The sequence below is a fragment of the Pseudophryne corroboree genome, chromosome 4 (genome assembly GCF_028390025.1).
Source record: "Pseudophryne corroboree isolate aPseCor3 chromosome 4, aPseCor3.hap2, whole genome shotgun sequence".
Lineage (NCBI taxonomy): Eukaryota > Metazoa > Chordata > Amphibia > Anura > Myobatrachidae > Pseudophryne > Pseudophryne corroboree.
In genome coordinates, this window is record NC_086447.1 from 511,452,267 (window position 1) to 511,469,495 (window position 17,229).

General features: G+C 46.3%; 1 protein-coding gene across 3 annotated transcripts in view; it reads right to left on the reverse strand.

Moving 5' to 3' along the window:
• The window catches only part of CEP85L (centrosomal protein 85 like), a 387,474-nt gene that overhangs the window by 258,738 nt on the left and 111,507 nt on the right, over nt 1-17,229 (reverse strand). The window contains exon 1 of one of the 3 annotated variants that reach the window (XM_063917221.1): nt 11,410-11,760. The exons of the other annotated variants lie outside the window; for them this stretch is intronic. Within the exon in view, the coding sequence (XP_063773291.1) occupies nt 11,410-11,464 (55 nt within the window). The 5' untranslated portion in view covers nt 11,465-11,760. Of the gene's footprint in view, nt 1-11,409; nt 11,761-17,229 lie in introns of those variants that run through there. 3 annotated transcript variants of the gene reach the window in all.

The following is a 17,229-nucleotide window of genomic DNA, read 5'->3' on the forward strand; positions in this document are numbered from 1 at the left end:
GGTAAAAAGGTGGATTTCCCAGCCGTTGCCGTGGCCACCAGGTCCGATAGACCGACCCCAAATAACTCCTCCCCTTTATACGGCAATACTTCCATATGCCGTTTGGAATCCGCATCACCTGACCACTGTCGCGTCCATAACCCTCTTCTGGCAGAAATGGACAGCGCACTTACTCTTGATGCCAGAGTGCAAATATCCCTCTGTGCATCTCGCATATATAGAAATGCATCCTTTAAATGCTCTATAGTCAATAATATATTGTCCCTGTCCAGGGTATCAATATTTTCAGTCAGGGAATCCGACCAAGCCACCCCAGCACTGCACATCCAGGCTGAGGCGATTGCTGGTCGCAGTATAATACCAGTATGTGTGTATATACTTTTTAGGATATTTTCCAGCTTCCTATCAGCTGGTTCCTTGAGGGCGGCCGTATCAGGAGACGGTAACGCCACTTGTTTTGATAAGCGTGTGAGCGCCTTATCTACCCTAGGGGGTGTTTCCCAACGCGCCCTAACCTCTGGCGGGAAAGGGTATAATGCCAATAATTTTTTAGAAATTAGCAGTTTTTTATCGGGGGAAACCCACGCTTCATCACACACCTCATTTAATTCATCTGATTCAGGAAAAACTACGGGTAGTTTTTTCACACCCCACATAATACCCTTTTTTGTGGTACTTGTAGTATCAGAAATGTTCAAAACCTCCTTCATTGCCGTGATCATGTAACGTGTGGCCCTACTGGAAAATACGTTTGTTTCCTCACCGTCGACACTGGAGTCAGTGTCCGTGTCAGTGTCTGTATCGACCTGAGGTAACGGGCGTTTTAGAGCCCCTGACGGTGTTTTAGACGCCTGTACAGGTATTAACTGATTTGTCGGCTGTCTCATGTCGTCAACAGTCTTTAGTAAAGTGCTGACACTATCACGTAATTCTTTCCATAAGACCATCCAGTCAGGTGTCGACTCCCTAGGGGGTGACATCACTAACACAGGCAATTGCTCCGCCTCCACACCATTTTCCTCCTCATACATGTCGACACAACGTACCGACACACAGCACACACACAGGGAATGCTCTGACAGAGGACAGGACCCCACTAGCCCTTTGGGGAGACAGAGGGAGAGTTTGCCAGCACACACCAGAGCGCTATATATATATATATATATATATATATATATATATATATATATATATATATATAGGGATAACCTTATATTAGTGTTTTTCCCTGATATAGCTGCTGTATATATTTATCTGCCAATTAGTGCCCCCCCTCTCTTGTTTTACCCTGTTTCTGTAGTTCAGGACTGCAGGGGAGAGTCAGGGAGCCTTCCTCCAACGGAGCTGTGAGGAAAAAATGGCGCCAGTGTGCTGAGGAGATAGGCCGCCGAGAAGGGGGCGGAGCCTTTCTCCCGCTTTTTTATGGAAAAATTGGCAGGGGTTAAATGCATCCATATAGCCCAGGAGCTATATGTGATGTATTTTTTGCCAAAAAAGGTGTTTTTATTGCGTCTCAGGGCGCCCCCCCCCCCAGCGCCCTGCACCCTCAGTGACCGGAGTGTGAAGTGTGCTGAGTGCAATGGCGCACAGCTGCGGTGCTGTGCGCTACCTTATTGAAGACAGGACGTCTTCTGCCGCCGATTTTTCCGGACCTCTTCTGCTCTTCTGGCTCTGTAAGGGGGACGGCGGCGCGGCTCTGGGACCCATCCATGGCTGGGCCTGTGATCGTCCCTCTGGAGCTAATGTCCAGTAGCCTAAGAAGCCCAATCCACTCTGCACGCAGGTGAGTTCGCTTCTTCTCCCCTTAGGCCCTCGATGCAGTGAGCCTGTTGCCAGCAGGTCTCACTGAAAATAAAAAACCTAAAACTAAACTTTTTTCTAAGCAGCTCAGGAGAGCCCCTAGTGTGCACCCTTCTCGTTCGGGCACAAAAATCTAACTGAGGCTTGGAGGAGGGTCATGGGGGGAGGAGCCAGTGCACACCAGGTAGTCCTAAAGCTTTTACTTTTGTGCCCAGTTTCCTGCGGAGCCGCTGTTCCCCATGGTCCTTTCGGAGTCCCCAGCATCCACTAGGACGTTAGAGAAATTACCCGCCCTGACTTCCAGTCACTACCCACACCTGGGAAATTAGGTGTTTCAGGAGGTGGAGGGGTAGTGTCTGCCATGCATCGCAGCTATGGGTATTGCAGAGGGGGCGTGTTTGCTACATGTGAAGGGGCATGGAGGCCAGCTGCGGCAATGCATTACAACACAGCATTCAATAAGAATCTCACCGATTCCTATTGGATGCTGGTCGGGCCAACGCGATCGACTGGTCACATGTCCGCGGTCGACTGTTTGGCCATCTCTGCCTTTATGCATACATTCCAGCATAAAAGTGAAATAAGTGAAAGTTTTAAAAATAATGCCGCAGATAACAGGAAAATGTAATACTGGGGCCAAGTAACATCAGAATCCAAACAGTACAATAGCATATCCCTCCTCAGCCCAGCAGTCTCTGATCTCTCCCTGCCCCGAAGTACCACACACCTGCACTCTCTGCTGCTAGCGCTGGCCTGACACCTGTAGGTAGGAAGAAAGTGTTGCAAAGGAGGGAGGGGTAGGGGGAAATTGTCCTGATCGATCCCAAGAAACAATTCCCTCCTACCTAAAGGTGTCAGGCCAGCCCTAATAGCAGAGCGTGGATGTGCAGCACATCAGGACAGGGGTAGAGCAGAGACTGGGCTGGGGAGGGAGGAGGGAGGCTGCAGTCGCTACTCTCTCCCTTCTCTGATGCACCACACAGCGCACACCTGCTTTAGGCAGAAGGGGTTCATGGGGGTACTAGACTCTACCCATTGCTTGGGCTTGTGCACACCACCACTGGTCGCAAGATCACTGGTAACGTGTAGCACGGTCCAATGGTTTCAGTCAGATGGACAATTACGTGTGTGGAGAAAACTGCACAAAACAATAGACACTGCATGCCAGCAAGGTAAAATGGGACAGTCTAGGGCACAAAGGCTCTCTTATGGAGTGGCATATTTTCAGGTGGCATGAATTAGGATCCCTGATATATCTGCAGACTTCACTAACCAGCGTATACTACATAACCATCCTTGCAAATCATTTGCACCTGTTCATGTCATGCATTCACTCACTCACTCAGACAAGAGTGGGCTCTTCAGAACAACAATGCAACACCGCCCAGGTCTTTAGCCACCAGATTATGGCTTGAAGGAGCATTCCTCTTCTGAGTTTGGCATAATAAATTGGCCCCCTCATTCGCTGGATTTGAACCCAATAGAACACATGTGGGAAAAAGTTTAATGTGCCATCAATGGCAGGCTTCCAAAACCAGTGAAGATTAGGGAATCGTGGACAATTATTAAAGAGTCATGGTGTACACCATCTACACAGTACCTAAGAGAGCTTGTGGAATCCATGGCCCATTGTGTTGCTGCTGTAATCCGGTTGAAAAGTGGACCTACACATTACTAGCTAGGCATCTCAGTTTTCCAAGCAAGTGAATGTCCTAGATAAGAGGTTCACAAACTCGGTCCTCGGGGGCACACACAGTGCATGTTTTGCAGGTAACCCAGCAGGTGCACAGGTGTATTAATTACTCACTGACACATTTTAAAAGGTCCACATGTGGAGCTAATTATGTCACTTGTGATTCTGTGAGGAGACCTGCAAAACATGCACTGTGTGGGGTCCTGAGGACCGAGTTTGAGAACCTGTGTTCTAGATAGATTATAATGGATACTTATTCTGGGGAGAATGGTCAGGTGCGGTACCTGTACAACTATTAAGTAAATCTAGGCAGTTTCTAGACCTAAAAACCTGAATAACAAAATGCATCAATGTTTTTAATGTCCGTGTGGCACCTTGCATTAAGTGCCAGTTGCCGACATGCAGGAGCAGTTGCCAGTAGCTGCCCACTGTTGTTCCTATATGCCTGTGATACATTGGGAGGTGCTAGTCTTTTATGTTACATCTTATCGCCAGTATGAGAAGTGATGGCAGGCCTAAGGCCGTGTGTGTGTGTGTGTGTATATATATATATATATATAATGTCCCAGATGTCCGGCACTCCTAGTGGGGTCTGGTGTAGCTTGCTGCGGTGCCAACCGTGAGCTTGCACGCTCTGAACATGTGAAATTGGTATCAGCGTCACTCAGCTGTCTTGTATAACGGTTTAAAAGATGCCTTTATTTACACCTACGTTTCGGGCATACACCCGTCGTCAGGGCAGGACTCACAAACACTAAACAAGTAAGATACAAAATATATACACTCAAAACAACACAGAATTAAAACATAAGTGTGCTCACCTGTTCAGCGGTGCTCGGCTTCACCAGGTCCACGCGTCTGTGAAAGCCGTCGCGGGACTCTGACGTCACCCCACCCCGCCGAGCAGGCCAGCCCCTGGATACACAGTTGCTACAACAAATGATCACGTTAAAAACGGATCACAATCCTAGGCATGGTTACATCCATCTGCTGCATTCTACTCATTTCTTAAACAACATAGTACAGATCCTTCATGTAGTTATGTCCCATACAGTGCTGCATAGTGCGGATATCATTAGGATATTAGGTTTATACACATTTACTACATATTGGATCTGTAACCACCAGTAATATAGTAACTGAAATAAAAGCTGTATATAGAGCTAAAGCTATAAATAACATTGAAGCCCCAATGTTTCGTTTAAGCCCCTAGGGGCTATGGTATCCAAGGTGAAAATCCACTGACTCTCACGTTTCAGTAGCATTTTGGCCCTATCTCCTCCACGCCTTGGGGCCGGTACATGGTCTATTATAATAGATCTCAATGAGGCTACGCTGTGTTTAAGCTTCAGGCAGTGTCGTGCGACCGGTTGGTCACTACGACCTGATTCCAACGCTTGCCTAATGGACATCCTATGCATGGCCATCCGTTCACGGAACTGGCGCTGGGTTTTCCCCACATAGGATAGTCCACAAGGACATGTCAACATATAAACTATATATGTTGTAGTACATGTGACAGGGAATTTAATCTGAAATTTTTTGCCAGTATGTGGATGATTAAATGTGCTATTGGCTATCAGTGAGCTGCACGTTGTGCAGCCCAAGCACTTAAAACATCCTGGCTTGCGTGTCAAAAAGTGAGCTGGGCGCTCGTTATCCATGCCTGTAATATCTAACTTGACGATTTTATCTTTCAAATTTTTGTTACGCATGTAACTGGGCATTAAACGAGTGTTTTTAAATCTAGGGAGATCCTTATCTGAATTAATCATAGGCCACCACTGCTTAGCCTTCCTAGTAAGTTCACTACTATAGGTGGTGTACCTATTAACCCATGGAATAACAGTGTTTGACAATTCTTTTTTAACTTTAGGAATTAATAAGGCTTCCCGTGACAATCCCATCACTTTTTGTTTGTGCTTGGCTAGTTCCCTCTTGTCATAACCCCGTTCATAAAATCTTTGTATCATCTGATCCAAAGCTGGTTCCACTTGTGACGGGTCTGACGTTATGCGTTTTACTCTCAATAGTTGGGAATAAGGTAAGCTTTTGCGTAAGGGTAGCGGGTGGAAGCTTTCATTACGTAACAAATTGTTTCTATCAGTACTTTTTCTGTATAAACTAGTCTGTATTTGCTGATTGCTTAGCTGAATATTCACATCTAGGTATTGTATATTATCCTTACTGATGTTAAATGTAAGTTTAGCCGGACTGGAGGAGGCATTGTGGGATTCTAATAGGTGAATTAGTTCTGACTCTGTGCCTACCCAAATGATCAGGAGGTCATCAATGAACCTCCGATATAGCAGGACTTTCGGATTAATTACGCCTTCTATATTAAACAGGTGTTTTTCTACCACGTACATAAAGGCGTTAGCGTACGATGGGGCCACTGAGGACCCCATCGCACACCCAGAGCATTGCAAGTAATACTGGCCATTGTGGAGAAAGTAATTTCTGGTAAGGATTAGTGTCAACAATGAGTGACGCCGATACCAATTTCACACACACATATATATATATATATATATATATATATATATATATATATATATATATATATATATATATATATATATATATATATATATATATATATATACACACACACACACACACACACACACAACTAGCTGTCATGTCCGGCATTGCCTGGGAATTTCATTTGTGTTTTTAGATTATTGATTTTACTCTGCTATCACCCACACAGAGCTCAGTGTCTCGCTATCATATTACTGTTTCTCAAGTTGAGGAGGTGAGGCGTCGGAGGCGACAACAGTGGTCTTATGTTATGGACAGGTCAATTTGGCACACGGAGCAGAGACGGATGTAGTTGGGTTAGGCACAGAACGGATATAGGGTAATGGTCAGTATAAGATGGTGTGAGAGATGGCAGGGCAGTATGGTACACAGATGGGTCATGGGTTTGTATGCCACAGGGCTGGTCAATATAGCATGGTGTATTGACAGGAAGATACACACTGGTTAATATACTGCCAACCCAGATGGATGTCCTGACACGTTGGGCAGCTGATTGGTAAGTGTGTATACATATCTGGATAGGCCGCTCCGTCTGCGCGATGGCGGGTCCGCCGATATGTTGGTCAGGTGTGCTGTGCATTTTAGGTCCCATATGCATGCCAATACAATTCGTTTTTTATGCTATACTGTAAAATACAGTAGAGCCTACACCATAATCTGAGTTTCTCAAAACAGTAGAGGCAGCAATATCAGGAGCTTTATTATTGCCAGCAAATATTTATTTAACCTCAACATTTGTTTGATGTCTAGTCCCAGAGACACCACATTCAGCAGCACTGAAATGTAAAAACCAACATACACGAGACTTACATAACATAGTATTATGTTGATCCTAAAACATCAGCTTGACCTATTTTCCTCATCTCCCCTCTAGGACATAAAACATTAACAATGTGTCCATTAGTTTAGAAACGTTAGTCAGGAGTTTGACTAACATGTGACATTTTCATTCTTAGATTTTTGTTCAAAACAAAAACATAAATGTAACCCGTTTTGATCAGTAGAGCAAATTCAATGGAGTTCTTTCAGTTATTGTAGGAAAAGTTGATTAACTCACAGACCTACAGTATTCAAGGCTATAAGAAATCATGTAGAAACTGGAGATCGGTACACCCCATCATAGTTGTACACTGCTGAACAGTGCCACTTCTGTCAGAGAATAATAAAGATTTGTTAAACTAATAGGAGGAACTTAGTCTTATGAAGCCTCCTTTATATTCAACACATATACAGTACAGCAAGATAATAGCAGTGAGCCTGTCGCCTGTGCAATGTCATGTCTCACACACAGAGTATTATTGTGGGCATGAAATTAGAGGAAGGCAGTAAGCAACTGTGACTGTCTGCCAGTGTTTAGCAATGTGAATGAATAACAACCTTTCAAAATGCTTATTTTACATTTTTATACAAAATAGCTAAATAAAACAAAAAGCTATTTACCTAAAAATACCCATTTAATGCCTTACTTTAAAATCACAAGAGGAGATACAATAACAGCTTGCTGGATTAAATCAAGAGACAAAAGTATTATGGAGGAGATTCACTGGACTATAACTTCTACTACATTAGGAAACATCAGAAGTTATTTTGCTTATACTCAACTATATAGAAGTTTTTAATGCTTGTTTATGCTTTATTAATTAATGCTTGTAAAAAAAAAAAAAAAAAAAAACATTCACTATAATGGGCATATGACTTTAACTAGAATAATCTGACCTCAAGTTAAAGTCAATGAGCAGTATCCCCTGCATGAACAACATGAGGGCTCATAGGGTTTACATTTACATTTTTTTTCTTTTCTTTTTACTTTTAATGCAGGAATAACGGAAGATGTAACCCACTCCTACACTAGACACTATACCCCAAATCTGTCTGAAAAACATAATGAGGCTGATGTGTCACGCTGTGACGTGCTGTCAGGGAAGGCCGAGTATATCCTGTCATACTCCAGAGTTCTGACTATAAAAATGATTCGGGTAAAGGTGGCTACACACTGGACAATATATCGGCCATTCTCTTGAACGGCCGATATATCGCGGGTCCGTGGGCCAGTGTTTACGGCCGATACATCTGTGAACTCCTTCGTTCACAGACGTATTGCATCGGCCCCGCAGCACAGCCGACGGGCAATATATCTACCGATATATTGGCACGTCGCTGTGTATACAGCACATGCTGCGACAACCGCCGGTGACTGACAGCTGAACTGGGCAGGCGTGTGTACACGCCCGCCCAGTTCAGTTACGTCAGTCCCCAACGGATCAGGCATTGTGTATGCTCAACACACTGCCCGATCCGTCCATAGATATATCTGCCGATCAATTTATCGGCAGTTATATCTACCAGTGTGTACCCACCTTTATACAAAGAAGATATTTAGAACTTATAATATCTTTATATTGTTCTAATCATTTGTGTGTGTGTAAATCTGACTGTGATATTATCCACTGTCTTCACCTCACTGGTATCAAGCAGTGAAAAGAGTGGGGAAGTGGACCAGAGCAGGATTGGCCAATAGCAACCAGTCAGCATTGAGGTAGCATTTATCAAGTATACTCTATAAAATAAGTAGTAGCTGACTAGTTGCTATGGGCAACTTCTCAATTCGTTTCACTGCTTGATACATCAACCCCACACACATTATAATAAATATATATATTTATTAAGGGTTGTGTCTAATGGGTGCATTGAACACTGCGTCTTTTTCAGCTGGGAATGCACTCACATTAATAGTGCATAAATCTCTCCTTACTGACACAAGTGAAGTTAATGAGTATACATACAATGTGTTCTGTGCATAGGTGCACCCATGTGACATTGGCGGAATGTTCCCCCTACATGTCAATGTGCCAGTACTGATGGAGAGAAATCTGGGTTTAATTGTCTAAAATGCTGCATGCCTAGGAATACTAAAAAGTGTCTTGCCAAGAGGCAGATGACACGTTTTGCAGTGTGTGTAAGAGTCAGTCAGGGCTTCCCATACTTGCTTCAACAGCTGCAGTCATACAGAGACCTTCTCAGTGTTGGACTTTGAAATAAATCCACAAAGCAGCACCATAAAAGCTTTGCTGAGATCTCAAACAATAAGTGGAAGTTTTGCTGATGAATCCTCACTATAGTTATCCATTTCAACACACATTCAGTATATGGATACTGTGTTGTGTATTACGACCACCCTGACGTAACATTATATAAGGAACACACATATAGTTGTTATCTATAATATGCTCCTTTAAAGTACAACTGTTTATAACACAATTCAACAATAAGTAATTCAGGATGCGAGACCCTCACTAACCATATGCAGAGCACATTTTTTGGGATAGTCGCATATTACTGAATCAAGGCCAACATTTAATTTAGAGTTTTTATTAGGACAGAGGTTCCCAAACGCGGTCCTCAAGGCACCCCAACAGTCCAGGTTTTAGGTATATCCATGGCTCAGCATAGATGGTTAAATCAAATTGACTGAGGTACTAATTAAGTCACCTGTGGCCAAGCATGGATACATTTAAAACCTGGACCGTTGGGGTGCCTTGAGGACCGCGTTTGGGAACCTCTGTATTAAGGTGATGTATAAGTGAGAGCAGCTATATTGCAGAGCATGAGGACGGGCTGCCTGCGCTCAGGATAGGTGTTTGGTATCTGCTTTGTGTAATCCTGATAAGCACCATGTTCCCATGTGCTAGCAGCCCTTGCTGATGAGGAGGTCAGTGCCTGGGGGACAGACTGAAATCCCTCCTATTTCCTCTCCTCGTCCAAATAGAGGCATAAACATAAAAAGCATAATAAACAATGAAAGCCTGCATCCAGAAGTTAGCAAATGCGGTTCTATACAATATACACAAAAATATACCTTGAGAAACTCAGAGAATGTACTACTGTAAGACAACATACAACAGGATCCGTCCACACAAAGAAATAACCAGCAAAAAGCCACAAGAAATCTGGATAGTGTTTTGTGCCCAAATTTAAAGAAATAGTAAGTACTCAACACAGAAGCACAAGTAACTGGGCAAAGTATCCAAGCACATGAAATGCCAGGAACAAAACAGAAAGTTACCATGGCACACACAACAAAAACGCACAAAGATTCGTTTTAACAGATCAAAGAAACAATTACAGAGAACAATAGGAAGACCATAAGGCAGCATTAACTCTTAAACTGCTATCAGCACATGCAGCAGGCTGGAGATGGCTAATCACACAATTAGGTCTTAATGGGATTGCGTGTGGCTGTCACTAGCAGCTCAGACTTTGAACACAGCCTTCAGCATGACAATTGTCAAATGTGATCTCTGCTACTCAGAACAACAATAGGGGGGAGCACAAACAAGAGCCTGTACATTTGATCTACAGTCTAACAGACACCTTTTGTGTTTTAATAACATTTCAGACTGCCAGGCAGTGTTAATATATTAATGGAAATTATAATTAAAACATTTTATATGAGCAATGGTTTTCCTGGGACTTTCTTAAAGGGACAAATGGGAATGTGAAAACAAAAGCAAAACAGCACTGGATGCAGCTCAGGAGGAGGAATGGCTGCTCTGATCAGCTAACATCCAGTAACTGGTTACTTCCTTTACATGAGTCACAGTCACTATTTAGCAATTTGGGGGCTAGAAATCTCATGCAGGCTACAGCACAAGATAAGATGTGTACGTGCTCAGATATACTACGTATAATGTCAAGAGCAGGCGTGCAGTGCTAGGTACAGTGCCTGCCTGCAGAACTACTTACCACTGCTGTTATTATTGGGCTAGAAAACTGTAAAGTACATGAACTGTTCCTGAACCTTGATGTGTGAACAAGTAGTGTATATGTAAATATAGTGTAGGACAAGGCCTTTGTATATGGAGTCCAGACTGTTACTGATTGACTGAGTGAGTGTAGAGCAGGTACACAGGACACTTAGCACCATGGTGTTTGTATACTACTTACAACACTGACCAAAATACAGTACTCTGCAAGGACAATAATGCAGAATATGGACCTAGCAATGTGTTAACCTACCCAGCGTAATCCACTGTCTATAGGTACTCACACTACTCAGATAATACTACAAGTAGCCCTGAGCAGTGTGACACATCAGAGGCATAGGTAACCAGCTCCCCCTATGTAAGGAAGCCGTGCTGAGCTGAATGAATGGCTTCACCCATCTTTCAGGTAACTTTGGGGTGACTTCTAGTTGCTATACATGCCACTCATGCCCCCAGGAGGGGAGAGCTGCGCGCACCCGGAGCAGGGAGTGATGCGGGCACGCCGGCCACATAACGGGGCACAGCTGCCGCTTCCCATTGTCTGACAATGATCCCTGTGTGCTGGCTGGGGGCTGTCACTGGCGGCGCCGGGGTCTCTGGGGCACGTACCTGGGGTGAAACTGCTGAATCCGGATCCGTAATCGGAGAGCATCCTCCCCCACATACCTGCGGGGGGCGGCACAGCGGCACTGGGGGCAGTAAGAGATACGTGTCGCCGGCGAGAAAGTGATTGCCAAGTACAGATGCGGGCTCCGGCCGGCCTGTGTGTAGCCGAGACACCGATCACTCCTGTAAGCCGGCCTCAGGCTCCCATACTCCGGATCGACCGTGTAATACCACGTCGGCAGTCATCTCCTCTGCCTCCTGTGCGCTGTGTGTGGGGCTGGGGGTCTCCGGGGGCTCAGGGCCGGGATGCTGTGCAGCTCACTCCTGCTGCCTGGATAGAAGATTGCATGCGCGGAGGGGAGGCGGGGGGAGAGCCGGGGAGGAGGATGGGCGGGGGCAGAAAGCAGAGCGCTGGCACACTCCGACTCCTCCGCCACTGACTCAGACTGCATAGTACTGCTGCTGCACTCAGTGGCTGCCACTCACCAGTCCGGACTCCGGCGGCGGCACACAGTCACCTGGCATGGCGCTGCTGCCCCCGGGTAGGTACCCACTGCAGGCCTGGCACACGGCGCGCTGCTGCAGCTCTCCTCGTGCACACTCCCGTCCTAACTCACCATCTGTTACTATGATTGTTTGTGTGGTTTTACTGGAGTATTTACAGTATTTTAAGGGAAACTTTAAAAACAGAGAATGTAGATCCCTGCTTACTACAGCAGCATTGCTTTTGGGTATGGGTCGTTGGGTCGACTCAACTTAGGTCGACAGTCATTAGGCTGACCACTGAAGGTCGACATGGGAATTAGGTCGACATGTAGGTCGACAGGTGAAAAGGTCGACATGAGTTTTTGCACTGTTTTTGGTGTCGTTTTCTTTGTAAAGTGACGGGGAACCCCAATTAGTGCACCTCGCCATGCTTCGGGCAAGGTGCCTTGCTCCGCTACCACTTCGCTCGGCACAGGTTACCGTCCCAATTGTAGTCCACGTGGATCGTCAAGTATGGATAAATCTCCCCCCCCCCAATTTTTTTTTTTAAACGCATGTTGACTTTTTGACCTGTCGACCTAGTACATGTCGACCCATTAACCATGCAAACCTAAAGCATGTCGACCTTCAGTGGTCAAACTAATGACTGTCGGCCTAAGCTGTGTCGACCTAACGACCGCATCCCTTGCTTTCTGATCTCCCAGTTCATGAAACATTCCTTGTTTCATCTAAAGTACTGAGGGCGGGATGTACTATAACTGGTCGCCGTCCCTTGCCGCCTACCGCAGTGATGCTAATCGCATATGTACTAACATATGCAATTAACATCGCAATGCGGTATAGGAGGCCCCCGCAATGATGTCTGCGGGGGTCTCCGTCACCTCCTAGACCCGGGAGGAGACGTGTGCAGGGCGTCCCCGGGCTCCTCCTCCTCCCCCCTGCAGCCGGAAGGAGACAAGGCTGTGCTGCGGGGGAAAAGGAGGAGGTGGGCCGCACCAACAGCAGCTTACTGGACACACAGGTATGCCAGGGGGTGGAAGCTCGTAGTAAGCAGCGTGGGGTGGCAGCGGGATGCGGCGGTAAGAAGCCCATAAGCTTCTATAGGGTATCGCCATAAAAAGATGGCGATACCCTAAGGGGCGAAAACGCGGCGGCCGGGGGTTAGTACATATGAAAATGCGGTAAAATGGGGGTTTTACCACATTTTCCCTTTAGGACATCCCGTCCTGATTGTTGAAGCTTAGTAATGGGCTGATGTACTAATTCTTGGAGGGTGATAAAGTGGGGTGTGGGTTGATAGCAGTATCTAGTTAGACAGTCAATAGATAGACACCATATGTTACACAGACATTAGGTCGACAGCGTCAAAATGTCAACATGAAAAGTGTTGACAGGGTCAAAAGGTCGACAACAACAAAAAAGAGACACCATGCTTTTTGCATTTTTGTGGTTTGTGTGGATAGTTTTGTCATCTGGGACCCCCAATTGTAGAAAGGCATACCCTCGCGGGTCTCGCTGCGCTAGCCACAAGGTTTATATCCAACTCTATGCTGACATGGATAGAGAAGGTATGAAATAGTCCAAAAACATATAAAATAATATAAAAAATGTCTATCTTTTTCATGTCGACCTTTTGACCCTGTCGACCTAATGTCTGTCTAAGGGTGTGTACATACGGTGAGATATTTTCTTTCGATTTTGACTATATAGTCAAAATCACAAGAAAAGTTAATGCAGATCGCAAGGTGAAAGTCACCTTGCGATTCCGATTCGATCCCGATGCGCGGTCCCGCCAGGTCGGCATCGCAAGAAAGGATAGACTGTGCAGGCAAGTCAATCCTTGCTAGATCGGTGTAGTATCTAGTTCATCTCACACGTCAATGACATCTCACATAAGCCAAAATCGTAAGCACACATAGTCCATATCTCAAGAAAAGTTAGTCAAAATCTGTGCTATCTGGGTTCTTGGGAGTTCACAGGAAATCGCAAGTGAAAATCGGGCATAGCAAGGATCTCACCGTGTGTACACACCCTAACATATGGTGTCTATCTATTGACTGTCTAACTAGACACTGTCTATCTATCAACCGGATACCGATAATGTGAATGGCGGCAAAGTACTAGCATCATCTCAGTCGCCCGTAAGCAAGATACATGTTGGTTCCCACACCCGCCCAGATTGATAGCTACAGGGGTGGATTGGGAGCTAAAAGTGGCCCTGGAATAATTTATAGAAGTGGCCTCACCAGTGGGTCTATTCATGTAAGAATGAGGTGTTCAGCTGTAACTTTTCACCACACATTGCATTCTTATTTCTGGAATTTTTTTCATGTTTTTTTCCACAATTAATTAACACTTACCTGTTCCCTGATGCGATCTGGTATCCTGCTGTTACACTATCCCGAATTCTCTGTTCTCTTCTCTTCATATTGCGGCTGTTTTTTTCCTGCGCTTGCGCCACATGTTCTCTGCCTCCTGGTGTGAGATGGGGGGGGGGGGGGGGGGTTGTAGGGTTGTACGCAAAGCAAGAAGACGGCCATGGTGGGTAGCTGTGACACTATATATGCTAATTGGGTCAAGTCACTATACAGCGATGGCAGAGCGGGCATCAGGAGGTGGGAGAAGAGAGTGGGGCACTGTGGCTGCAGGAGACCCAGCAGATACATATTCATATGCCCTGGGCTCCTCTGATTGACTGCTCAGGGCGGGGAGAAGATAGGGAGACAGCCGTCTTCACTGCTCTTCTTCTCTAACAAGCCTCCATTTGCCAGCCTGAGATGGTGAATGGATTTTGCGAAGGGAAAAGCAAAGCCAGGATTTCCGTCACTACATGAATTGCACTCACCATACAAAAGTTTGTAAGTTTCAGGCATGGAGCGGGGGCGCCGTTAGGAACTTCTACATAGTAACCTGCCCTGTGAATTGCGGTAAGCAGAGAAAAGTCCTGTTAAAAGCAAAACAGGGCTTTTCTCAGCTCCATAAATAGACCCCCAAATCATCTATAGGCAGAACCAAGACCAAAGTAGGACGGATTAGTACATCATTACATCTTTGAGGAAGCTGAGTGACAGAACATAGCAGGAATGGTATAAAGAAATTTAGAATGACAAAGTTGTGTGCACATACTAACTTAAGGCAACCACCCTATGAGTGAGAACATTCAAACGTTATGTCTGTCTGATCCATCACTGTTCCTCCTCCCCGCTCTCCTGGTCCTCAGTACCTTCCTGCATTTATCTTGTGTGGGGCTGACTCACCATGTTCCCAAATAGCTCCATGGTCTCCCTGCTGGCTCTGTTCTCCAGCTCCCCACTGGGGCTTCGGGGTGATCCCCTCTACCCGCTGCCAGCACTGTGATTCTGCTCCTCAGTCAGGGTTACAGTCACGCCCCGAGCAGTCACTACAGCACTAACTAGTCCAGGCCATGGAGTGGGAGTGCAGTTGATGCTAAATGCACTCTGCACGGCCCCCATGTCACAGGTCAGTACGTGGAGCTGGAGACAATGGAAGAGAGGTGCCCCCTTCACTGCAGGAGCCCGGCGGCAGCGGACTCGGTTGTCTCCTGCAGTTCTGCCTCTGAGCACCAGCCTATCAACTCCTAACTGCCATGTTACAGGCTGTGTTTGAAAAAAATAAGATTTTAAACCTACCGGTAAATCTTTTTCTCGTAGTCCGTAGAGGATGCTGGGACTCCGTAAGGACCATGGGGATAGACGGGCTCCGCAGGAGACATGGGCACTTTAAGAAAGACTTGACTCTGGGTGTGCACTGGCTCCTCCCTCTATGCCCCTCCTCCAGACCTCAGTTAGAGAAACTGTGCCCAGAGGAGACGGACAGTACAAGGAAAGGATTTTTGTAATCCAAGGGCAAGATTCATACCAGCCACACCAATCACACCGTATAACTTGTGATATACTACCCAGTTAACAGTATGAAAAAACAACATAGCATCAGTCCAAGACCGATGAAACTATAACATAACCCTTATGTAAGCAATAACTATATACAAGTCTTGCAGAAGTAGTCCGCACTTGGGACGGGCGCCCAGCATCGTCTACGGACTACGAGAAAAAGATTTACCGGTAGGTTTAAAATCTTATTTCTCTAACGTCCTAGTGGATGCTGGGAACTCCGTAAGGACCATGGGGGACAGCGGGCTCCGAAGGAGGCTGGGCACTCTAGAAAGATCTTAGACTACCTGGTGTGCACTGGCTCCTCCCACCATGACCCTCCTCCAAGCCCCAGTTAGATTTCGTGCCCGGCCGAGGTTGGATGCACACTAGGGGCTCTCCTGAGCTCTTAGAAAGTTATAGTCTTAGAATTTGTTATTTTCAGTGAGACCTGCTGGCAACAGGCTCACTGCAGCGAGGGACTAAGGGGAGAAGAAGCGAACTCGCCTGCTTGCAGCCGGATTGGGCTTCTTAGGCTACTGGACACCATTAGCTCCAGAGGGATCGACCGCAGGCCCAGCCTTGATGTTCGGTCCCGGAGCCGCGCCGCCGTCCCCCTTACAGAGCCAGAAGCAAGAAGATGGTCCGGAAAATCGGCGGCATGAAGACTCTGTCTTCACCAAGGTAGCGCACAGCACTGCAGCTGTGCGCCATTGCTCCTCTCACACACTTCACACTCCGGTCACTGAGGGTGCAGGGCGCTGGGGGGGGGCGCCCTGAGGCAGCCATAAAAACACCTTGGCTGGCTAAAATACCTCAATATATGGCCCCAGGGGCTATATATGAGGTAAATACCCCTGCCAGAATTCCATAAAAAACGGGAGAATAGGCCGCGAAAAAGGGGCGGAGCCTATCTCCTCAGCACACTGGCGCCATTTTTCCCTCACAGCTCGGCTGGAGGGAAGCTCCCTGGCTCTTCCCTGCAATTCTACAGTACAGTAAGAGGGAAAAGAGAGGGGGGGGGCATTAAAATTGGCACTGTATACAGTATATTATATAAAAGCTATTAGGGACATAACTCAGTTAGTCCCTGTATATATATAGCGCTCTGGTGTGTGCTGGCATACTCTTACTCTGTCCCCCCAAAGGGCTTTTGTGGGTCCTGTCCTCGTTTAGAGCATTCCCTGTGTGTCTGCGGTGTGTCGGTACGGCTGTGTCGACATGTTGAATGAGGAGGCTTATATGGTGACAGAACAGAGGCCGATATATGTGATGTCGCCCCCTGTGGGGCCGACACCAGAGTGGATGGATAGGTGAAAGGTATTAACCGACAGTGTCAACTCCTTACATAAAAGGGTGGATGACGTAACAGCTGTGGGACAGCCGGCTTCGCAGCCCGCGCCTGCCCAGGCGTCTCAAAGGCCATCAGAGGCTCAAAAACGCCCGC